Raw genomic sequence first — 19,367 nt, 5'->3', positions numbered from 1 at the left:
CCCAGCTCAGTGTTTGAGGCCAGCCTGATGCAGCCCATCTGTGTGCTGATACATTTATTAATGCACATGGAGCCCTATTCCTTCGTTAGCTGGCGTGATCCGGTATTCCCAGAATCGGAAAAATCTTTATTTGTGAGATTTGGCTTCTGGGTGGCTACCTTTTTGTTTGAAGTTTGTCCTAAAACTGTTGTGTGGCTGAAAGTGATCAGTTCTCAAAGCCAGAGGTCTGTACAGACGGCTCTCCAGGGCACCTCAATGAAAAGATCTGCATGGAAATGGTGTTTTTTCTGCATTCTGCCTTCCGACGGTGGCTGGCTTCGTCTAAGAGCCCAGGCTTTCATGTGTGTTTCTGAACACAAGATGCTTTAAATGTCCTAATTTCCAGCATTGGCAAATTTGTGCTAGATACCACAGAAACATTCACATGATGGTAGGAGCAGCTTAACTTCTGTGTATTGACTAATGACTTTTATAGAGGAAAAATTGCAGAGGATCGTTTTCCTGAGGTAAGAATGGGACTGAAGGTGCTTGAAGCAGCAGCAGCCTTGGTATCTGAACATGCCTGGAGGCGGTGCAAATTTTGGCCAGCTTTGCTTTGAAATTTGTCTTCTGTCTGGTTCTTGGGTTTACAGACACGGTAAAGGAGGCAACCGTTCACTTTGTCACGCTTCTCAGGTTGTGGATGAACAAAATGCTAAGCCTCAGACAAGATATTTGTGTAGTCATTGCTAAAGGGCACGTCTCTGATGGAAACTTTCCGTGGCCTGGAAAATCTTCCTGGTGACTTTAAATGGATGGATAAGATGCCATTAGCACCAGGTTAAAAAGAGAAATTGCTAAAACTGGTTAAGAAATGAATTCTGAAGATATATGTGATTTCCTCACGGTACATTCCATTTTCTTGCTTTTCATTCACTTCTCAGTTTTTGAGCAATGATCTTTCCCAAACTTTTTCCGAGGTCGGAGGGAAAAGTGAGTCTGTGCAGCCGGAGGCTGGAAATTGTTGATGTTCTGCTAAAGCCCCCTTAGATCAGCAGATGTTCCAGCCGCGTCTTACTGCAGAGGACACCATCCCTGTTGTCCCATGTGGTTATGCAGATGCCAGGCAAGACCAGGCTTTGCTAGATGTTACAGCAACCTCTGGTGGCCGTTGTAATAGGAACTATAAGAGGAGATCTTGGAAAATGGAGGTGGAGTCTGTTTGATAGAAATTTTTATAGTAACGAAGATGTCAGCATTTTACCGGACAGCTGTCAGTGTAAATAAGGCCAGATTGAGAAGCTTTTAGAAGAATAATTTCAAATTTGTTGGCAATTAGCATCTTCTCAAAGTGTGTTTAATTTCAGACCAGACTGAGGGTTTTGGAAGCAGTCGTGTTTTTTAGGCTGTTGGGAGAAGCTACAGCACATGTTCCCTTCCCTTTGGCGCTGCGGGGAAAAAGGCGAAAAGCAGATGAAGTTGGTGGCCATACGCTCCCTCAACGAGAATCTTCACAGCTCATCAGTGGGTTACGTGAATTAAGTAGTTGAAGAAAAATCATTAAGAGAAAAACAATCAAATACAAGGCACCAGCCACGTTAAACCAGGGAAGGAAATGACGTATAAATAGAATGATACTAATATTTAGAGATGAGAGCAGTTAATTTCCTTTTGCCAGGTGAGATTTCCAGACCCATGTCTGTCTTATTGAAGAAGCACAACCCTTCAAGAGGAGACTTCTTTAAGGAGTACTTTGAAAATGCTCCTCAGCTTTCTTCTCCTTGAAAGAAGGAAAATTTCCTGTGCTGGTGCCATGAAAAGGTTTCTCCAGAATACTGTCTTGCCATGATGGCAGGCTTGCTTACTTTAGATGTTGAACCACTAAATTGATGAAGCACACAGTGAGTCCAAGCCTTAATTTCTCATTTTTGAGGCTTATCAGTGAAGATTGTAAGAAGCAGAGCGGTGTAACCTCTTTAAAGGTGACCTGAAAGTCTGTGGGTACTTCCCAGCTCTAGAGAAGAGTTTCGCAGCAGGAAGACAGCTTTGCATTGACTTACACGTAAGAACCACACCTTTGAGATTACAATCTTCTGTGTGTTTAGTTAGCAGATGTCAACGGGGTGATTGAGGAGGAGTTCACCATGGCACGGCTTTACATCAGCAAGATGAAGTCTGAGGTGAAGTCCCTGGTGAACCGCAGCAAGCAGCTGGAGAGCGCCCAGATTGACTCCAACAGGAAGATGAATGCCAGCGAGAGGGAGCTCGCAGCTTGCCAGCTCCTCATTTCACAGGTACGTTTGTTCCTCCTTCCTCATCCCTTTGCAGCAAGGTTTGATGACTTTCTCAGCCTCCGTCCTCATGAAATGTGTGTGGGAGTGCTGGGAGTGAGAAATTAGAATTCGGGGAGCAGAGTGGTGTTTCTCTTGTCTGTTGTGGATTTTTCTCTCTTCTCCCACCTCGAGTGCTGTGTCCAGTTTTGGGCCCCTCACAACAGGAGGGACATTGAGGGGCTGGAGCAGGTCCAGAGAAGGGCAATGGAGCTGGTGAGGGGTCTGGAGCACAAGTCTTGTGAGGAGCAGCTGAGGGAGCTGGGGGTGTTGAGCCTGGAGAAAAGGAGGCTGAGGGGAGACCTTCTCGCTCTCTCCAACTCCCTGAAAGGAGGGTGTAGCCAGGGGGGGTCGGTCTCTTCTCCCAAGGAATAGGTGATGGGACAAGAGGAAAGGACCTCAAGTTGCACCAGATGAGGTTTAGGATGGATATTAGGAAAAATTTTTACACTGAAAGGGTTATCAAGCACTGGAACAGGCTGCCCAGGGAAGTGGTGGAGTCACCATCCCTGGAGGTATTTAAAAGCCGGGCAGACATGGTGCTGAGGGACATGGGTTAGTGATGGTTCTTGTCAGTGTTCGGTTGATGGTTGGACATGATGATCTTAAAGGTCACTTCCAACCCAGGCAGTTCTATGGTTCCTCCCCCTCAATATTTTCCAGCACATTCTGTGGCGAGATCGTGTCCTGCTGCAAATCTCAAAATGTTTTCTATGGCATAATACTGAAAATCCTCCTCCGAGTGATTTCCTCAGCATGAATTTGTATCTTGCACTTTAAAAGCAACCCGAGAAAGGAAGCAGTGATTGTATGGTTCACTAGCAAAGCATTCAGACAGCCCCCCCTACCTGGTCTGTTAGCGTGCCACCGAGGTAACTAGGTGGCGATATATAAAATAATGTGTTATGGAAAAGATTAGAAGTTAGAAATCCAGATGGTAGAAGGGCTTCACAGTGGGTGGGAGTTACAAGCAGCGATGCTTGCTGCAGGAGAGGGACTAACTGCTTTGACAGGCTCAACTGCTTTGAAGTGGACATGTGGAAGGCAGGAGATGATCCAGTTTACTGTATTTCATTTGCTACCAGCTCTTCTAAGAAAACCTGGAACAAGGATAGCCTCTTGTCCTGCAGCAGAATCTTTACTACGTTCTGCTTCACCTACAGCTACAGCTTAATTTATCTTTACAGAAGCACCAACCCCTCTCCGCCGAGAACAGTGAACCAAGTGAGCAAGTGCTTCACTGGCCTTATTAACAGGATGTAATAATTACATGCATCTCAATTTTATCCCCAAACTAGAAAATTTTAATTCAGCTTGTGATCTTTTCACTACATTCTTCACTATTTTCTACTTAAACATAAGCCCTTCTAGTTTAAAAGGATGTTAGCAAGAAAGAAATTGTCAGGATGGCTGGGGAAAGCCTACCTGAGCTTCTGCAGGTTGAAGCATCCAGGAAGCCACCTCAGAAGCCCAGTGTTCAGCTGATTTTAGGAAGCTGCTGCTGTTTGTTTAACACCAAGTCATGAGCTTCCCATGATGTTTTGGAATTACCGCCTGCTCTGTTCAGTGTATGTCTCGGGCTACTAAGTTTGACCTTTAAAAAATGCAGTCTGTTTGGGTCCGTTAGCGCCTTCTCAGATCTTTGGCTGTATTTTCTCCTCTATTCTTCGGCTCTGGATGTGGAGAGTTTTCTATTTTTCCTCCTTTTATGTAGGACAGTACCTGAATTCCTAGGTAAGGAGCTGTGTACTCACCTCTCGTTGCTGTTTTCCATGTCTTTAAAGCATGAAGCAAAGATCAAGTCCCTTACAGACTACATGCAAAACATGGAGCAGAAGAGGAGGCAGCTGGAAGAGTCACAGGACTCTCTCAATGAAGAACTCGCCAAGTTACGGGCTCAAGGTACAGCGTTACGCCTTGTGGCCATCATTTCTTTTACCAACTATATCTTAGAAAATTCAGTATTGGCTGAATTTTCAGTAGTCCTACAACATTTTATTTTCTGCTTAGTATTTTGCAGTGAAGACATAAAATTGTGATTCAAGATATTTGACACATTGCAATTCCTTGTAGTGCATTGCAATAAAACCAGAATTATCCCTGTCAGCTTACCCCATTCACAAAATACAGAGAAACTTAATTTTTCAAAAGAATCAAAAACTTTATGACAGGTTTCACCTCGTGCTTTAATGATGGGAGAAATGAAAAAAAAAAAAAAAGGAAAAAAATACTAAAAAACCTAAATACTTTAGCCATATAAGGAGACAAAGGTAGGTTGGAAAGGTGCTGGGTGGGCTGAAAACCACGTGGGTTGTTAGTAAAGGAAAAGGGGGTTTAGGGAGTGTGGTCACAGGTTGGGTGCTGCAAACCATGGCTGTCTCTGCCCCTCCAACACTCTTCCCTGTCCCCTGCCAAAGGAGGAACTGGTTTTTTCTTAAATGTCTCGATGTAGCACATCCTGGAACTCTGCGATTAATTCTCAACTTCAATTTCCAACTTTTAACAGAAAAGATGCACGAAGTCAGCTTCAAGGATAAGGAGAAGGAGCATCTGACCCGGCTTCAGGATGCAGAGGAGATGAAGGTAGGATGGCGTGCAGCAATTTTAGAGGGCATTTCTCAGTGAGATCGTTCATGAGGCTGATAATCAGGGTGTAATTTTGTCTTCCTGTACACATTGTGTGCTTTTAGCAAACGCTTCCAGCCTCTGTCAGATTTGCCAGTTCAAAAACCTGACCTCATGTAATTGAGCGACCTCTGAATTAGAGAACTTGTTAGTAATGAGGTTGTTGACCAAATTATGGAAAAAAAAGTAAGTTATAGCCTGAATATCTGAGGTGTCTTCTGGGAGCAGTGTGTAAGCTGAGCCGGCTTCAAAGAGTAGAGAGGTTCAGTGGACTGTGTTTGTTGAATCGGAGATGCCCGAGTTCCTCAAATCACACGAGCAGATAACCAAAATATCAGAGCCAGTACCCAAACTTGAGAACAATTTTGTTATATATGATTGAAAAATTATATTTATTCACCTCTAAGTTACTCTAATTTTTTGCCAGTGGAAGTCAATTTGCTTTTTGCCTTTGCTGGAAGTCAATTTGCTAAGTAGTGAATCAGGCTACTGGGATTAATATAATTTAAGTACTGAAATTTGATAAAAAAAGAGGCCAGACCACTTTCCCAAATAATTTGGCAGGAATTCTGACTCTCTCCTAGAAACAATAATCAAACACAAATCTGTTTTCTGGTACTTTCTTCTTCCTTGGGAATGCAAAGAAGAAATGTTAGGCAATTTTGTGCGAGTTGTGTTTCTGATGGGGTTGCAAATTGCAGAAAAGGAAAAATATAATTTTACAAGGATAGCGATAGAGGTTTGTCAGCTTCAGAACTTGTACCTCCGTTATAAAAAGTTAAAGTTAGTAAAAAAGTTGTAGAATTATTCCTTACAATTGGAAGAAAAAAAAACCCAAGCATTTTATTAGCAATCTAAAAAGATGCATTGATTTTTTCTTACTACTTGAGATATACCTAATCCTAGAATTTAAATAACCGAGCTATGGATAAACAATTCTCAGAGAGGGAGAGGGCGTTTGGGGTTTTACTGTACACGCATTTTCTTGATGAATAAACAGGTGAACTAAGAGAGGACTGGTAAAAACCAGTGTCATTCTTGGCACTTGATGTACTAACGCTTTGGCTTTCACATGCGGCAGTAGAAATTGGTGTACATCTGTTGCTAAAAAATGTCTGAATTTAACGCTTGGGTGAGTAGATGCACAGTTTTATGATCATGGAAAGATCTACCATGCGGACTCCCGAATTACACTGTTCTGATAAGCATCACTCAACTCCAGAAAGACAGGTTGATTTAGCCGATAGGTAGGAAGGAATCTTCGCTGTGTGTTGCTTGATTTCACGTATGGCTCTGGTTTTTGCGCTCTGCAGAAGGCCCTGGAGCAGCAGATGGAGAGTCACAGGGAAGCCCACCAGAAGCAGCTGTCCAGGCTGAGGGATGAAATTGAAGAGAAGCAGAAAATAATCGATGAAATCAGAGAGTATGTTCTCTCACTCCATCACTTTCTCTGTTCCTTTCCTGTTCCGTGACACTGTAGGGATGCTTTGGCATTGGTTTTTTTTCAGTTTTAATTGATGTCTATATATTTCGGTGTCTTACAGAAAGCAGTGTCCTTACATGCAACAGCCAACCCTGTAATTATTTTGCACGGTGAATTACAGTGCCTGGTTCTTTATTGTGGAGCTTTAACAAGCCCATAAAATTATAGAGAGGAAAAAGAAAGCGTAATGTTACACCTGCAGCCCCGTAGATACGAGAAGCTTGGAGGAGAACAGATTTTTAAAGATAAAAGTTTTGAGGCCCTCTTGTAGCAACTAGTTCTGCCACAGATTTTCTGCAAGTCTGGGTGACTCAAATGTGTCCCATTGTTCTCACCCTTAATATTTCTCCCTGACACAGCAACGGAACCCTGTTAGTCAGATACTCCAGCACTGGAAAAATGGAGGGTTTTGCTCCCGTACTCTTGGGTTTGTCGGCATTCATAAAATCCAGGCAACCCTGATGTAGTGTTTATTCTTTCACCATATATATTTTGTGGCCAAAGACTAACAATAGGGAAATGGGAAACATAGGAAAGCGGGACAGAAAGATTTCAGGAACAGTTTGTGTCCTTTAAGATACGGGAAGCCAGCCACCGCATTTAATTCGCTAATATTTTTACATAAAAGCTATTGTTCTTCAGATTCTTTATGCTTAATTTCTTTCAGAATTTTTTCAGTAGGGAGTTACAGCTTTACTTTCTGTGTCTAACCCAGTTTTGTTCATGGAGATTTACCCACCCTTGTTCATGGGGTTCAGGACTGAGCTGTGCTGACTTTTCCTTTCGCGTTTCAGTATGAATCAGAAGCTGCAATTGGAACAAGAGAAACTGAGCGCTGATTACGATAAATTAAAAATTGAGGACCAGGAAAGAGAAATGAAACTGGAAAAGCTCATGTAAGTCAACAGTTTTCTCATCTGGTGTCCTTGAATATACTGTCTTTTAATGTGTCCACAGGAAACGTCCTAGTGAGAAACATTTGTATTGAAATAATCACGCTGAAAATATCATTTCAGTAACAAAGCCAACATACAGTACTAAAATGAGTAGTACCAATTACTCTGTATTTTTACATCAGAGGCTTTTTAATAGTGGATTTGATACTTCCTGAATTTTTAAAAATCTATTTATTTATTTAAATTTTTTTTAGAGCTCTGGTTTTACAAAATACCGTAGCAAGAGTTAAATCTCCCATTTATTCGTGCACAGCAAAAACAAACAAGAAAGAAGTTGGGGTTCTGGGTGGGCTGGGCTGGTAGTAAATCAGACACCTGAGTAAAAGCTTTTACTGGAAATGAGAGATAAAAATGTCGTGTGTGGATCCAAAAACTAGAGAAGGTGGCTCAGCCATTCCATGTGAGAAACCTGCATATTTGGGACAGTCAAAAGCGTAATTAAAGATGCAAAGAGATGTTGAATTTGCTCACATCTGAAGATGTTCTGCTCAGACTGAATGTTGATTGATTCTCTTCTGTCTTACATGACTTTTGTGTTTAATGTTGTGATCTTTCTAGACTGCTTAATGATAAAAGGGAACAAGCAAGAGAAGATCTTAAGGGCCTGGAGGAAACAGTGGTATGTCTTAATTACACTTTATTGAGCTTTTTTTCTCCTAGGTCTTCATCACTGATGTATTACTAAACACTTTCATCTGAGCCCAAGGAAATGACCGATTTATATCATAATAGGTTAAATTTGTGCATTTCACCAAATCATTGAAATTAAATTTTAAAATGTAAGATTAAATACTATTATTGTTGCCTTCTGCGAATAACTATCACCGATAAGTCTAATGGTACTCCATTTTGCTGTCCTTGTTCCTTCCAATCACCTCAATTAACCAGCATACGGAACAGTGTAGCTACAATTAGGTGATACAGAGCTGGTTTAGGAGCATCATAAAGAGATTTTTCCTAGCGTTAACATGGTTATTAACTCAAACCCAGCATTTTCTCCTCTGTGGGATGCTCTAAAAATTCAGGTGATAGTGGCCTTGGGATCAGTTGGAGTTCATTACTGAAGCTGAACTATTTGGGTCCTTTCAGCTTTCGTTCCTGATGGCTCCTCCACACATAAACCTTGTTAAAATAAACTCATGTGAGGGACAGATTTAACCAGCATTTCTGTTATGAACTCTGCTGGTCAGATACTCCTAGAGGTTGCATGTAGACTCGATTGGCCCTGTTTGCCAAATAAATAAGGCAGGTGGAAATCAGAGTTAGGCGGTATGATACCGTCAGCTTGAAGAAACCCAGATGGTGTTTTTAAAATTTTGGAATAAACCTCTTTGAACTATCTTACATAAAAATTTTATTCATTTTGTTAGAGTTATAATAATTACAGCAGCAGGAGTTGAAAATCAAGCATAGCGAATTACAGGAAAACATCAGGCATGAAAAGCCAAACAGTGGCTCATCCCTGCCCATTGGTGTGGGGAGACATCAGGCACCAGGCACACTGTGTATTGTTTGGCTGATGGCTTTGAGAAGGAAGGGATGAAGAGTGGCTTTGTTGGGATCACAGCTTTTGCTTTGACTGGTTCTCCTTCCCAGCACTGGGCTGGTGATGAATGATCAGAGGGCTGGAGCCCCTCTGCTGTGAGGACAGGCTGAGAGAGTTGGGGGGGTTCAGCCTGGAGAACAGAAGGCTCCGGGGAGACCTTCAAGCCCCTTCCAGTCCCTCAAGGGGCTCCAGGAAAGCTGGGGAGGGGAGCCATAGGAGGAGGGGGAAGGGTTTGACCCTGAAAGAGGGGAGATTGAGATGAGATGTGGGGAAGAACTTCTTTGCTGTGAGGGTGGTGAGAGCCTGGCCCAGGTTGCCCCGAGAAGCTGTGGCTGCCCCATCCCTGGAGGGGTTCAAGGCCAGGTTGGATGGGGCTTGGAGCAACCTGGTCTGGTGGGAGGTGTCCCTGCCCAGGGCAGGGGGTGGAACAAGATGCTCTTTAAGGTCCCTTCCAACCCAAACCATTCTGTGATTCTATGAATCAGAAGAAGGGGGCCCATGGGAGGGGGTCTGCTGGGCAGCACCCCAAATGGGAGGTCTCAGGGAAGGGTCTGCTCTGCAGCTGGGCTTGACTTTGAGTGGGACAAGGTGCCTCTTCTGGGTACCACATCACTCCTATGTAAATAAGCTGGGCTTGTAATCTACGGTTTCTAGCCGTCCATGAAGGAAGCTTCTCCTTTTTGGCTTCTACTCAGTTTTGCCTTTTTCTTTTGAGAGATAAAGCTAAAAAATTCGAATTCAAAAGCTTGTAGTCGTGGTGGAGCTTATTGAGTGATTCATTTAAATTCCAGACTGTGAATGGGTAACCATAAAATGGAAAAGCTAAGGTTACTCTTACCAACTTTGGAAAGACAATTCGATATGGGTTTGGCTCAGTATGGGGTTGGGGTGAGCAGCTTATCCACATAGTTCCCTACCCTGCACATGGATTAGTGCTTCCGTCCTCCTGGGAGTAGAAGCAGGGTTGTCACTTCTTGTGTCACCCCTCCAGTCTGGAGTAAGGCAATTATTTTGCTGAGCCTGAGAAGCTGATGCATTAGTAAAAAAAAAATAATCTGGGAAAGCCTGGATTTTGGCCAAAACTTAAAAAGCACTTAAACTTCTTAAGTGCCCACATTCAGAGAGGGCTAATGTGTTTGCTACAGAGTGAATCCAGAGCTCTTTCACATCGGTAGGTGTGTGTAACCGTGGCCAAATGGTGAGATTTCAGCTTTCTGCTGTTGTTCCCCATGCCCTAAGACAGAGTTGACATATTTTCCAACGTAGCTTTGGTGCGGTGAACACCTTGGGAGGTGCAGGAACTCTTCAGCACGGGCAGTGCCTTTCCGTGAGCTGCGTATATCTCTATAAGTAAATCACAATAAATATTATTCACTCAAATCTGAGAAAAATTTTTACACCAGAGTATCTGCTCTCTCTTGCTGGTTTGTGCTTTTTTTTTTTTTTAATACTTATTTTGATTCCAGGCAAGAGAACTTCAGACTCTTCACAACCTACGCAAGCTGTTTGTGCAAGATCTCACCACCCGCGTTAAAAAAGTAAGACCATACTCTTTTCTTTTTTGCGGTATTCTTGCGATTTGCTGGAAGCTTTTAGTGCATGTTGTTACAAAACGGGTTATTGTCTTTTTTCAATAACAGTGACTAACAAGATTAAAACTGTTCTGATGTTGATTAGCTTTTATTTGGTCCTGGTGGTGAAGTGAAATGAACCAGTCTAATTAAGTTCAGTTACAAAGTTCTCCAAGGTGGTATTGAGGGGTACCAGAAATTATTCAATATAACTTGCACTAATTTATGCCACACTGAAGGCCACGGCCCTTTCTTTCTATGGGCTTGTGACTCTCCAGTCTTTTCCTGGCAAAATTAGTGTTTGGAAGGAATTAGTGTCTTTTTAACTGTTGAAGAAGAGTCAGAACTGCATAAATAGTCAAAGGCTTCACAATGCTTTTCAGTCCTTTAGAGTAGCATTAGGGAAGAGGTTTTATACTTTTTTTTTTTTTTTTTTAAGGTTGAAACCCCATATTACATAAAAATGTCTCCCAGGAGTGGAAAAAAGAGAAAAAAGGGATTTTCCCCACTAAAATGTATGATTTTCCTATTCAGGATGCCCTTATAATTGTGCAGTAAGAACAGTTTTGAATGGGTAAAATAAATTCTCTTTAATTTGGGGCTCTGGAATACTTTTCTGCCTTTGAGAAGCTTAAATTCACAAAAGGCCTAAGCTTCCTCTGGAGTTTCTGCCTGGCTTTGCTCAATGCTGCAACTCTCTCTGCAGAGCGTTGAACTTGACAGCGACGACGGAGGTGGAAGTGCTGCGCAGAAGCAGAAAATTTCCTTTCTTGAGAACAACCTGGAACAGCTTACGAAGGTTCACAAACAGGTAGGGGTTCTCCTTTCTTCCTTCTCTTCTTCCTTTCTTCTCTCCTTCCTTCCTTCTCTCATAGAATCACAGAACGGTTTGGGTTGGAAGGGACCTTGAAGATCATCTCATTCCAACCTCCCTGTCCTGGCAGGGACACCTCCCACTAGACCAGGTTGCTCCTTCCTTCCTTCCTCCCTCCTCTCCTTTCTTCCATCATTCCAAAAAACAAAACTCAGAATAAAGTGTTACTACTTTTTGTGCTGCTAGGCCAGTTTCTAGATGGATTTTCTATCCCTAGTTTTGACTCTTGGTCTAAAGCTGCTTAGAGGTACTCAGAGGTGACTTGAGTGGAGTCAACCCACAGACTATGAAACCAAAAAAATAGAGGTTTTCTGTGCAGCTTAAGAGCTGGTGCCTCCCTGGGATGCTGAAGTCGATCATTTCTGGGCATGTCCATCTCCTGTCTCCTCCCTATTTCATGGGGTTCCTGTTTCCTTTGGAATTCTACTGTTCAGACAAGGGCTATGGAGAGCCCGTCATTCTTGGTACCCACCATGCAAATGGAGGGTGGAGGGGATGTGTGGTAGGCAGGTGTTTTTGGGTATAGGTCAAGGAAAGAACCTTACCCTCTGCTTACTGGAAATACGTATATATCAATGGTGTGTCTATGTATTTAGGAAGCACCTCGTTAGATAAAACTGGATCATTTCTGCCTCTTAGCAGATGTCAGTATTTCTGAACTGTGTCCCACTGTTCAGGTGTGGAGCACCTGATTTTGATGCTTTTGATTTCATTTTTGAAGAGTGACATAACACTCTCCAGTGCAGTTTTCTGAAACTGTTAATAGTGAGATTTGCTTTGAGATTTGCTTTACTTATTCCTGTGGAAGCGCCAAAAAAGCAAGCGGTGCCGAACCGTGACAAATGTCCGCTAAGGTTCAGTATTTTGAGATTCCCAGTGAACAGATGGTTTAAAGACCTAGTTTCTAAATGTGGAAATCGGGACATGTTAGGAGTGTTTTTCATTTTACTATTTTGCCTTTTTTTGCACTCAGTTCACACATCTACTGCATTTTCAGATACAAATTTTTATAGCTCTCATTAGTGTATATTTACTCAAAACTAACTAGGGAGGCCACATCTCGTAAGAAACTTAAGAGGGAAGGATGACATTGAACTTGACCTGAAAGTGATACTATCATCCTGTTTTTATTTCATATTGTAACTATTTCATAGAGCAAGGGTTCAACACTTGCAGGAAAAGCACATTGTGTCAATTTTTATTTAGCTTTGTTTGTGTTTTTCTTCTGGCACTCAGCCTGGACTGGCAGGTGTAAAACATTTTGTTTGTCAAACAAGGTGTGAATGTCTGTATGTGCTGTTGCTGTAATGTGGGGGTTAAACCACTTTCTTCTCTTTGCTCCAGAAAAGGGAGAATCGCTCCCTTGGAACAGTTTTCTGTCGACTTCCAGTAGTGGTATCATCTATTCAGTAGAAAATGTATGGGATTTTCTAACTGTTTGCATCAGTTTTTCATTTGTCAAAAAAATCAATCCTCTTTCTTGGCTGTTGTTGCATGTAGAGTTAGATGTTGTTCTGATAAGAATCACAGAATCTTCATGGTTGGAAGGGACCTTTGAGATCATCAAGTCCAACCATACACACACACACAAAAAAATCCCAACAATCTCGGGCACTAGAGCATGCCCTAAAGTGCCACGTCTACACGTTTCTTAAATCCCTCCAGGGATGGCGACTCCACCACCTCCCTGGGCAGGCTGTTCCAGTGCCTGACCACCCTCTCAGGAAAGTAATTCTTCCTGATATCTAATCTAAACCTCCCCTGCCCCAACTTCAGACCATTTCCTCTGGTCCTGTCATTATTCCCTTGGGAAAAGAGGCCAACACCCACCTCTCTACACCCTCCTTTCCGGTAGTTGTAGAGGGTAATGAGGTCTCCCCTCAGCCTCCTCTTCTCCAAACTAAACATGCCCAGTTCCCTCAGCCTCTCCTCATATGACTTGTTCTCTAGTAATAGACCTTGTGATAGACCTTGCTCAGGTTTGTATTTAATTGAGGAAGTGCATGAATTCAGAGTTGCACATAATCATCACATGTATAACTACAGCCTTTAAGTGATGCCATAACGATGCTTGAGGCATTGAAGTTTCCAGTTTACCCTTATGTTGGAGTAGGGATCAAGCAGGTGAGCCTGCCATAATCACAGAATCACAGAATCGTCATGGTTGGAAAGGACCTCAATCCAAGAGAGATATGGAGGTGCTGGAGCGAGTGCAGAGGAGGGCAACGAAGCTGGTGAAGGGCCTGGAAAACAAATCCTATGAAGAGCGGTTGAAGGAGCTGGGACTGTTTAGTATGAGGAAGAGGAGGCTGAGGGGAGACCTCATCACTCTCTTCAACTACTTGAAAGGACACTGTAGAGAGGTTGGTGCTGGTCTCTTCGCACAGGTAATTAATGACAGAACAAGAGGGAACGGCTTCAAGCTCCAGCAGGGTAGGTTTAGACTGAACATTAGGAAAGAATTTTTCACAGGAAGAGTGGTCGGGCATTGGAACAGGCTGCCCAGGGAGGGGGTTGAGTCACCATCCCTGGATGTGTTTAAGAGCCGTTTAGATGTGGTGTTGGGGGATATGATATAGGGGAGAACTTTGTAATGTAGGGTAGATGGTTGGACTTGATGATCCCAAGGGTCTCTTCCAACCTGGATGATTCTATGATTCTATGACCTCTGAGATCACCAACTCCAACCATAAGATGGAGATGATGAATTTTTAGTGATACCCAGTGTTGTCCAAAAGCCATAGTTAAGCATTGCCGTTTTGAAATAATGAGGTGATCAAGTATTTGTGAAATGCAGGACATTTCTGCGTTCTGAAGAAGTGCAGAGTTTCTGCCACAGTTGCTCTTAAAGCCTAGAAAAGTGGGTATGGTAGAGGAGCCCTCACCCTGGAGTCCTGGAGCCCTCACCCTGGAGCCCTGGAGTTTAAGTGGAATAAACTTTTTCACGGGATGTTTTTGAAACTCCTTTTCTTGCAGTTGGTACGTGATAATGCAGATCTTCGTTGTGAGCTTCCTAAGCTGGAAAAACGACTTCGAGCTACGGCAGAGAGAGTCAAGGCCCTGGAGAGCGCACTGAAGGAGGCCAAGGAGAACGCCATGCGAGACCGCAAACGGTACCAGCAGGAGGTAGATCGCATTAAGGAGGCCGTGAGAGCCAAAAACATGGCACGGAGAGCACACTCCGCTCAAATTGGTAAGGACATGGAGCTAAAGGGTTAGTGGTTGCTCACATACTTCATGGTTGGTCTGTTTGCTCGTGTTTAAATAGAGAGAGCTTTGAAAGCAGCAGAGCAGGGCAAACCGCGGGGTCTGCTTCTCTGCTGCACAGGCATCTTCAAAGGCTTCGCTTTTTAATAGAATCTGCCCCACCTAAAGTTTAAAGCGCCTCTGCTATTTAACTCGGTAAATAAATGGCATAATGGGTCTTGTGTGCCCTTCTAGTGACCTGAAAACTTGTCTCTTTAAATTAGTCTCTCACTTTCTTCCTCCTCCCCCACATACTCTCCTTCTGCTTTCATTCTTTCCTTGCCTTTCTGGACCTCGGCCCTTCCTCTCTTTTTCCCTGATCACTCCTCCTTGTGATTTAATTTGAGCTGTGTAGAGTCAAAAAAACTTCCTATATCATTCAAATGCTTGATCTATACATAGGGTGAAATCTGAATGCATGAATACACTCAAATGGTGTTTGAGATGAGGCAGATTTTGCAATTATTTTTTGGAATTGCTAAAGCAGAAGGATAATGTTTTGGATGGCGATGCTAATATTGGTGTCTTAAAACCTGAGAGAGAATTGGGCAGCACACAGTGTTCCTGCTGTATTCTATGGCTTGTAGAAAGCCATTGGCAGCTTTGTCTCAGTTAAATTGGACATAAAAAGTACATCGCTGGCTGCTAAGTGGGTCCCTCTGTTGTATAGACAGTCCATAATCTTCACAGAGATGAGGGACATGCATGGGGTGATTAAATGGCTCTGTCATGAGCAGAAAACGGATGTATTTGTTGTTGGCCGAGGGAATTTGTTGTTGGTAAGGGAATGTCGTGTTCTGCAGAGCTAAATTACGGACTGCTCTGCTCCTTGTTTGGAAACACCGGGGTTTGTACCAGAGCAGAAGGTGAGGTGGAAAACCTTGTGTGAAAGCTAAACGTCTCGTTTGGTTTCCTGCTTTTCCTCTGCAGCCAAGCCCATCCGCCCTGGTCACTACCCAGCGTCTTCTCCAACGGCTGTCCACGCCATCCGAGGGGGAGGGATGTCCAACTCCAGCTACTATCACAACACCAAATAAACGAGAAGTAAGACCAAACTCACTCACAAAGATCTGTTCTTTCACTGATCACCCAATTTCCTTACATTTCAGTCTTGCTTTTAGAAGACCCACAGTATTTTTTTTTATTTATTTTTAGTAGGACTCATTTGCTGATATCTGAAGTGTGAAAATTAGTAATTTAAGTGAGGAGTGCCTTGTTAGAACGCTTTGCAAGCTGCTGCTGAGAGTTTTTATTATAATGACTTATCACTTAAAACTTTTTTTTTTTTAAATAAACTGAAATGCTCTGAAATCTGTACTGAAATTCACACATAGAGGTGTGAAGCTCGTGTAGTAAAAATAGAGTTCCAGAGGTTCCTTCTGCCAATAGAATGTTCTGCTTTCTGTACCATGAATGTGTTCCCGTGTTGTGATACCCCAGCCTGGGATGGGATGGGGTAGAGCGGCTGTCAGCGGCAGCAGCACAGAGCTCTCCAAATTTGAGTGTCACAATTTGGCAAACTTTACTTGTCTTGCTTTTGCTTTGCACTCTTATTCAGCCTTCTTCAGAAAAAAAAAAAAAAAGTAAATATTTTACTTTAATTGCAAGGGTTTGAGGGTTTCTCCTAAGCAAAAATCTCACCCTGGAAAGATGAGCAGCATATTCACATGAGACTGCTTCATGTGCCCTACCTCTCCCGTTTATTTCTTTAAATGCTCATTCTTTCTGAGCCATTTTACACCTGCTGTTATTTTAGATGATAACTTTATGTTACAGGCAAACCAGGAGTTGGATGGCAGTGAGTGGCTGTGAAAAGCAGCCAGTGGACTGCTGAGTTGTCCCTCCAAGTTTGCCTTTTTTCCCTCCTTGAGGATTAATTCTCTCTTATGACTCTCTTCTGATAGTATGCGGTTTCCTTGAGGCACTTGGCATTCTCGGGTGGTTTTTTTCTTTTCCTTTTTTTTTTTTTTTTGGAGAATGTTTCATGTCACGCATGCAACCCATCCATCACGTCACACTCAAGCTGTTATTGTGTTGGTGCAGATTGTTTCTGTTCATTGTGTTTTCCACCAGCCCTGTAGCTGCGAGCAACATATTTTCGCTGTGGATGAATTAGGGCAAGTCTTTGCTGAGTGTTTTTGTGCGTTAGTTCATTCTGCACTGAAATTGTGGCTTTTCCACCTCCCAAGCGAGGTAGCCTCTGTCTGTCTACTTCATTGCATTCTCACCTCTGTGAAAGAGCAAAGGGAAAAGAGTGTGATACAGAGGCATGTAAAATATTTCCGAACATTTATCATAACAGCTGCTCTGTGGGGAAAAAAGCTGCTACCTGCCTAAACTGGGTGGGCCTTTAACGTTCCGTCTGCTAGGAAATTAAGCGTAAACTCTAACAGGCCACACGTTAGGTATTAGCACATGTCAAGTGAACAACTGTAGATTAATAGAAGTTATTAACAAAACAAATACACTTAAAACTAGATGGGTGTATTACAAGAAAGGACTTTGGAAGTCAATAAAAAGCAATCAGAAGGCACAGAATGTTTTAAATGCCAAGTTCTAGATCTGAGGGCGGTGGAGGATGAGCAGGTGCAGGCCAGGCTTGGAACATGTTGCAGAGGAGCTCATGGACAATAGGGGTAGAGAAAAAGAAATGGAAGATCTTAGAAGAAATGGGCTAAACTTATGGATTTATGGGTTCTGAAAAAAGTTAGGAAAAAAAAATTCTGAAAACCAAATGGAAGCCCTCCAGGTTGGAATGAAGCCATTTAAAAAGTATGTATGTGGGGTTTTTTTCCTTAATTGACAGTAATGCTCCTTTATGGCTTTTACTGGTCTAATTTCCTTATTGCTCGAGATTGAGTCTAAGGGCTGGCTGTATTTTGTGTTACATATTATGTGTACAGCAACAATTTGACATGTCGTGGGAGCTGGACTCAATGATCCTGACAGGAACCTTCCCTCTCAAGATATTCTATGATTCTGTTCTATGATTACTCCTTCAAAGAACCATATTTTAGGCTTTATAATTGGTTTTTAAAGTCAGTCAAGTTCTAGATTTTTTGCACACATCTAGAAAGATGTCTTGAAGATGTAGTACACTGAGGCGGGGCAGTGATTAAAGAAGGTCAGTTCTCATCATTTTTGGTTGTTTGGTTAAAATTATTGGCGAATTGCAGTTATTTGGCTGCCAAAAGCATCTGGGGAGTATCAATAATCTGAATTCTGAGCTTGTTGGATGAAAGCAGAGGGGCCTGAGGGAGAGTGTTAGTAAAGATACTACTTGTGCAGGGAAAAATTTATACAGATAATTTCCATAATATCATTGAGACATTTCTGTGCTCTCTAGAACTACCCCATGCTTTTGAACGGCGCAGTTCTACCCAGCTAGAATTAGAGCAGAACTTTCTTTTATATCCATTTAACAGCAGTGAAATAAAAGTGGGGTTTCTACATAAATATTTGCTGCCAAGTACCATACCCTATCTCTGGAATGAAAATTTTATCCCAGGATGAGGGACAATTTATCTTACATTCATTCATCGTTCACAGTAAAGATAATAGACACCTACTACTGTTAGGCTGGTCGGTGATTGTGATTCATTAACACAGTAACAGCCAGTGTTGCTTTTGCTGTTTTTATGAAGTTCATTGATAAAATTTCTTCTGCGGAGCTGGGCAAACCCATGAGACTCATCAGGACGAAGTTCAGACTTTGGCCAGTCTGGGTCACGTTGCCGCGGTGCAACGAGCGTGATGTAAGGAGATGATTTCTCCCCCAGAAAGAGTAGCGTTTGATGAGTAACAGTAGCAGATGGGAGCGAAAAAAATGTGGGCGTTAATAAAACGTGGTCCTGAATTTGCAAATTGCTGGTATCTGGCTTAAACAGGAGACTCGAGAGGCCAAGGCGTGTCTGCAAAGCTCTGAGAGATAACTCCTCGCTCTGTTTACACTGCAGAAAATACAAACGCGATGAATTTGTTACCCGGGGCATGCCTCAACCCGAGATTTTGGAAAAGATGAGGAAGGAAATTCACAGCTAACAGGATAAGTGCTGCAGTACTAGTATTTTTCTGAACTACTTCTTATATTTCTCTAAGAAATATAGCACTGGAATTGCTACAATCTTGTAGTTAAATTTACGCCAGGATTTCATGGAGATGGCCTTGGGAATTTCTAAATGTTTATTTCTAGAGCACAGTTTTGAGTCAGTTCTTACAGTTTAATCATAGACTCATAGAATGGTTTGAGTTGGAAGGGACCTTAAAGATCATTGAGTTCCACCCCCTGCCCTGGGCAGGGACACCTCCCACCAGACCAGGTTGCTCCAAGCCCCCTCCAACCTGGCCTTGAACCCCTCCAGGGATGGGGCAGCCACAGCTTCTCTGGGCAACCTGGGCCAGGCTCTCACCACCCTCACAGCAAAGAAGTTCTTCCCCACATCTCATCTCAATCTCCCCTCTTTCAGGGTCAAACCCTTCCCCCTCCTCCTATGGCTCCCCTCCCTGATCCAGAGTCCCTCCCCAGCTTTCCTGGAGCCCCTTGAGGGACTGGAAGGGGCTCTAAGGTCTCCCCGGAGCCTTCTGTTCTCCAGGCTGAACCCCCCCAGCTCTCTCAGCCTGTCCTCGTAGGAGAGCTGCTCCCATCTTTCCTGTTTTAATAAAATTAGTTGAAATGTATTCTTCAGTGTAAATCTTACAAAGTTTTTGAATTTTGTGGAGAGAAGTATTCTGACAAAACTTTAAAGAACAACGCTCCC

At 42.8% G+C, this 19,367-nt stretch overlaps 1 protein-coding gene across 4 annotated transcripts in view; it reads left to right on the top strand.

Annotated features, from left to right (window-relative positions):
• KIF5C (kinesin family member 5C) overlaps positions 1-15,654 on the top strand; it is a 77,557-nt gene extending 61,903 nt beyond the window's left edge. For 2 of the 4 annotated variants that reach the window (XM_074144886.1, XM_074144884.1), the window contains 10 exons: positions 2,089-2,273; positions 4,094-4,211; positions 4,816-4,892; positions 6,248-6,357; positions 7,212-7,313; positions 7,932-7,992; positions 10,386-10,457; positions 11,197-11,301; positions 14,341-14,557; positions 15,541-15,647. In XM_074144886.1, coding sequence (XP_074000987.1) covers positions 2,089-2,273; positions 4,094-4,211; positions 4,816-4,892; positions 6,248-6,357; positions 7,212-7,313; positions 7,932-7,992; positions 10,386-10,457; positions 11,197-11,301; positions 14,341-14,557; positions 15,541-15,647 — 1,154 coding nt within the window. Of the gene's footprint in view, positions 1-2,084; positions 2,274-4,093; positions 4,212-4,815; positions 4,893-6,247; positions 6,358-7,211; positions 7,314-7,931; positions 7,993-10,385; positions 10,458-11,196; positions 11,302-14,340; positions 14,558-15,540 lie in introns of all 4 variants that reach the window. The other 2 variants (XM_074144883.1, XM_074144885.1) reach the window with 2 other exon arrangements.
• The last annotated feature ends 3,713 nt before the right edge of the window (positions 15,655-19,367 follow it).

Source organism: Numenius arquata, chromosome 3, assembly GCF_964106895.1.
Source record: "Numenius arquata chromosome 3, bNumArq3.hap1.1, whole genome shotgun sequence".
NCBI classification, from domain to species: Eukaryota; Metazoa; Chordata; class Aves; order Charadriiformes; family Scolopacidae; genus Numenius; species Numenius arquata.
Note: the sequence above shows the minus strand (reverse complement) of the source record. Positions and strands in the feature narration are given on the sequence as shown.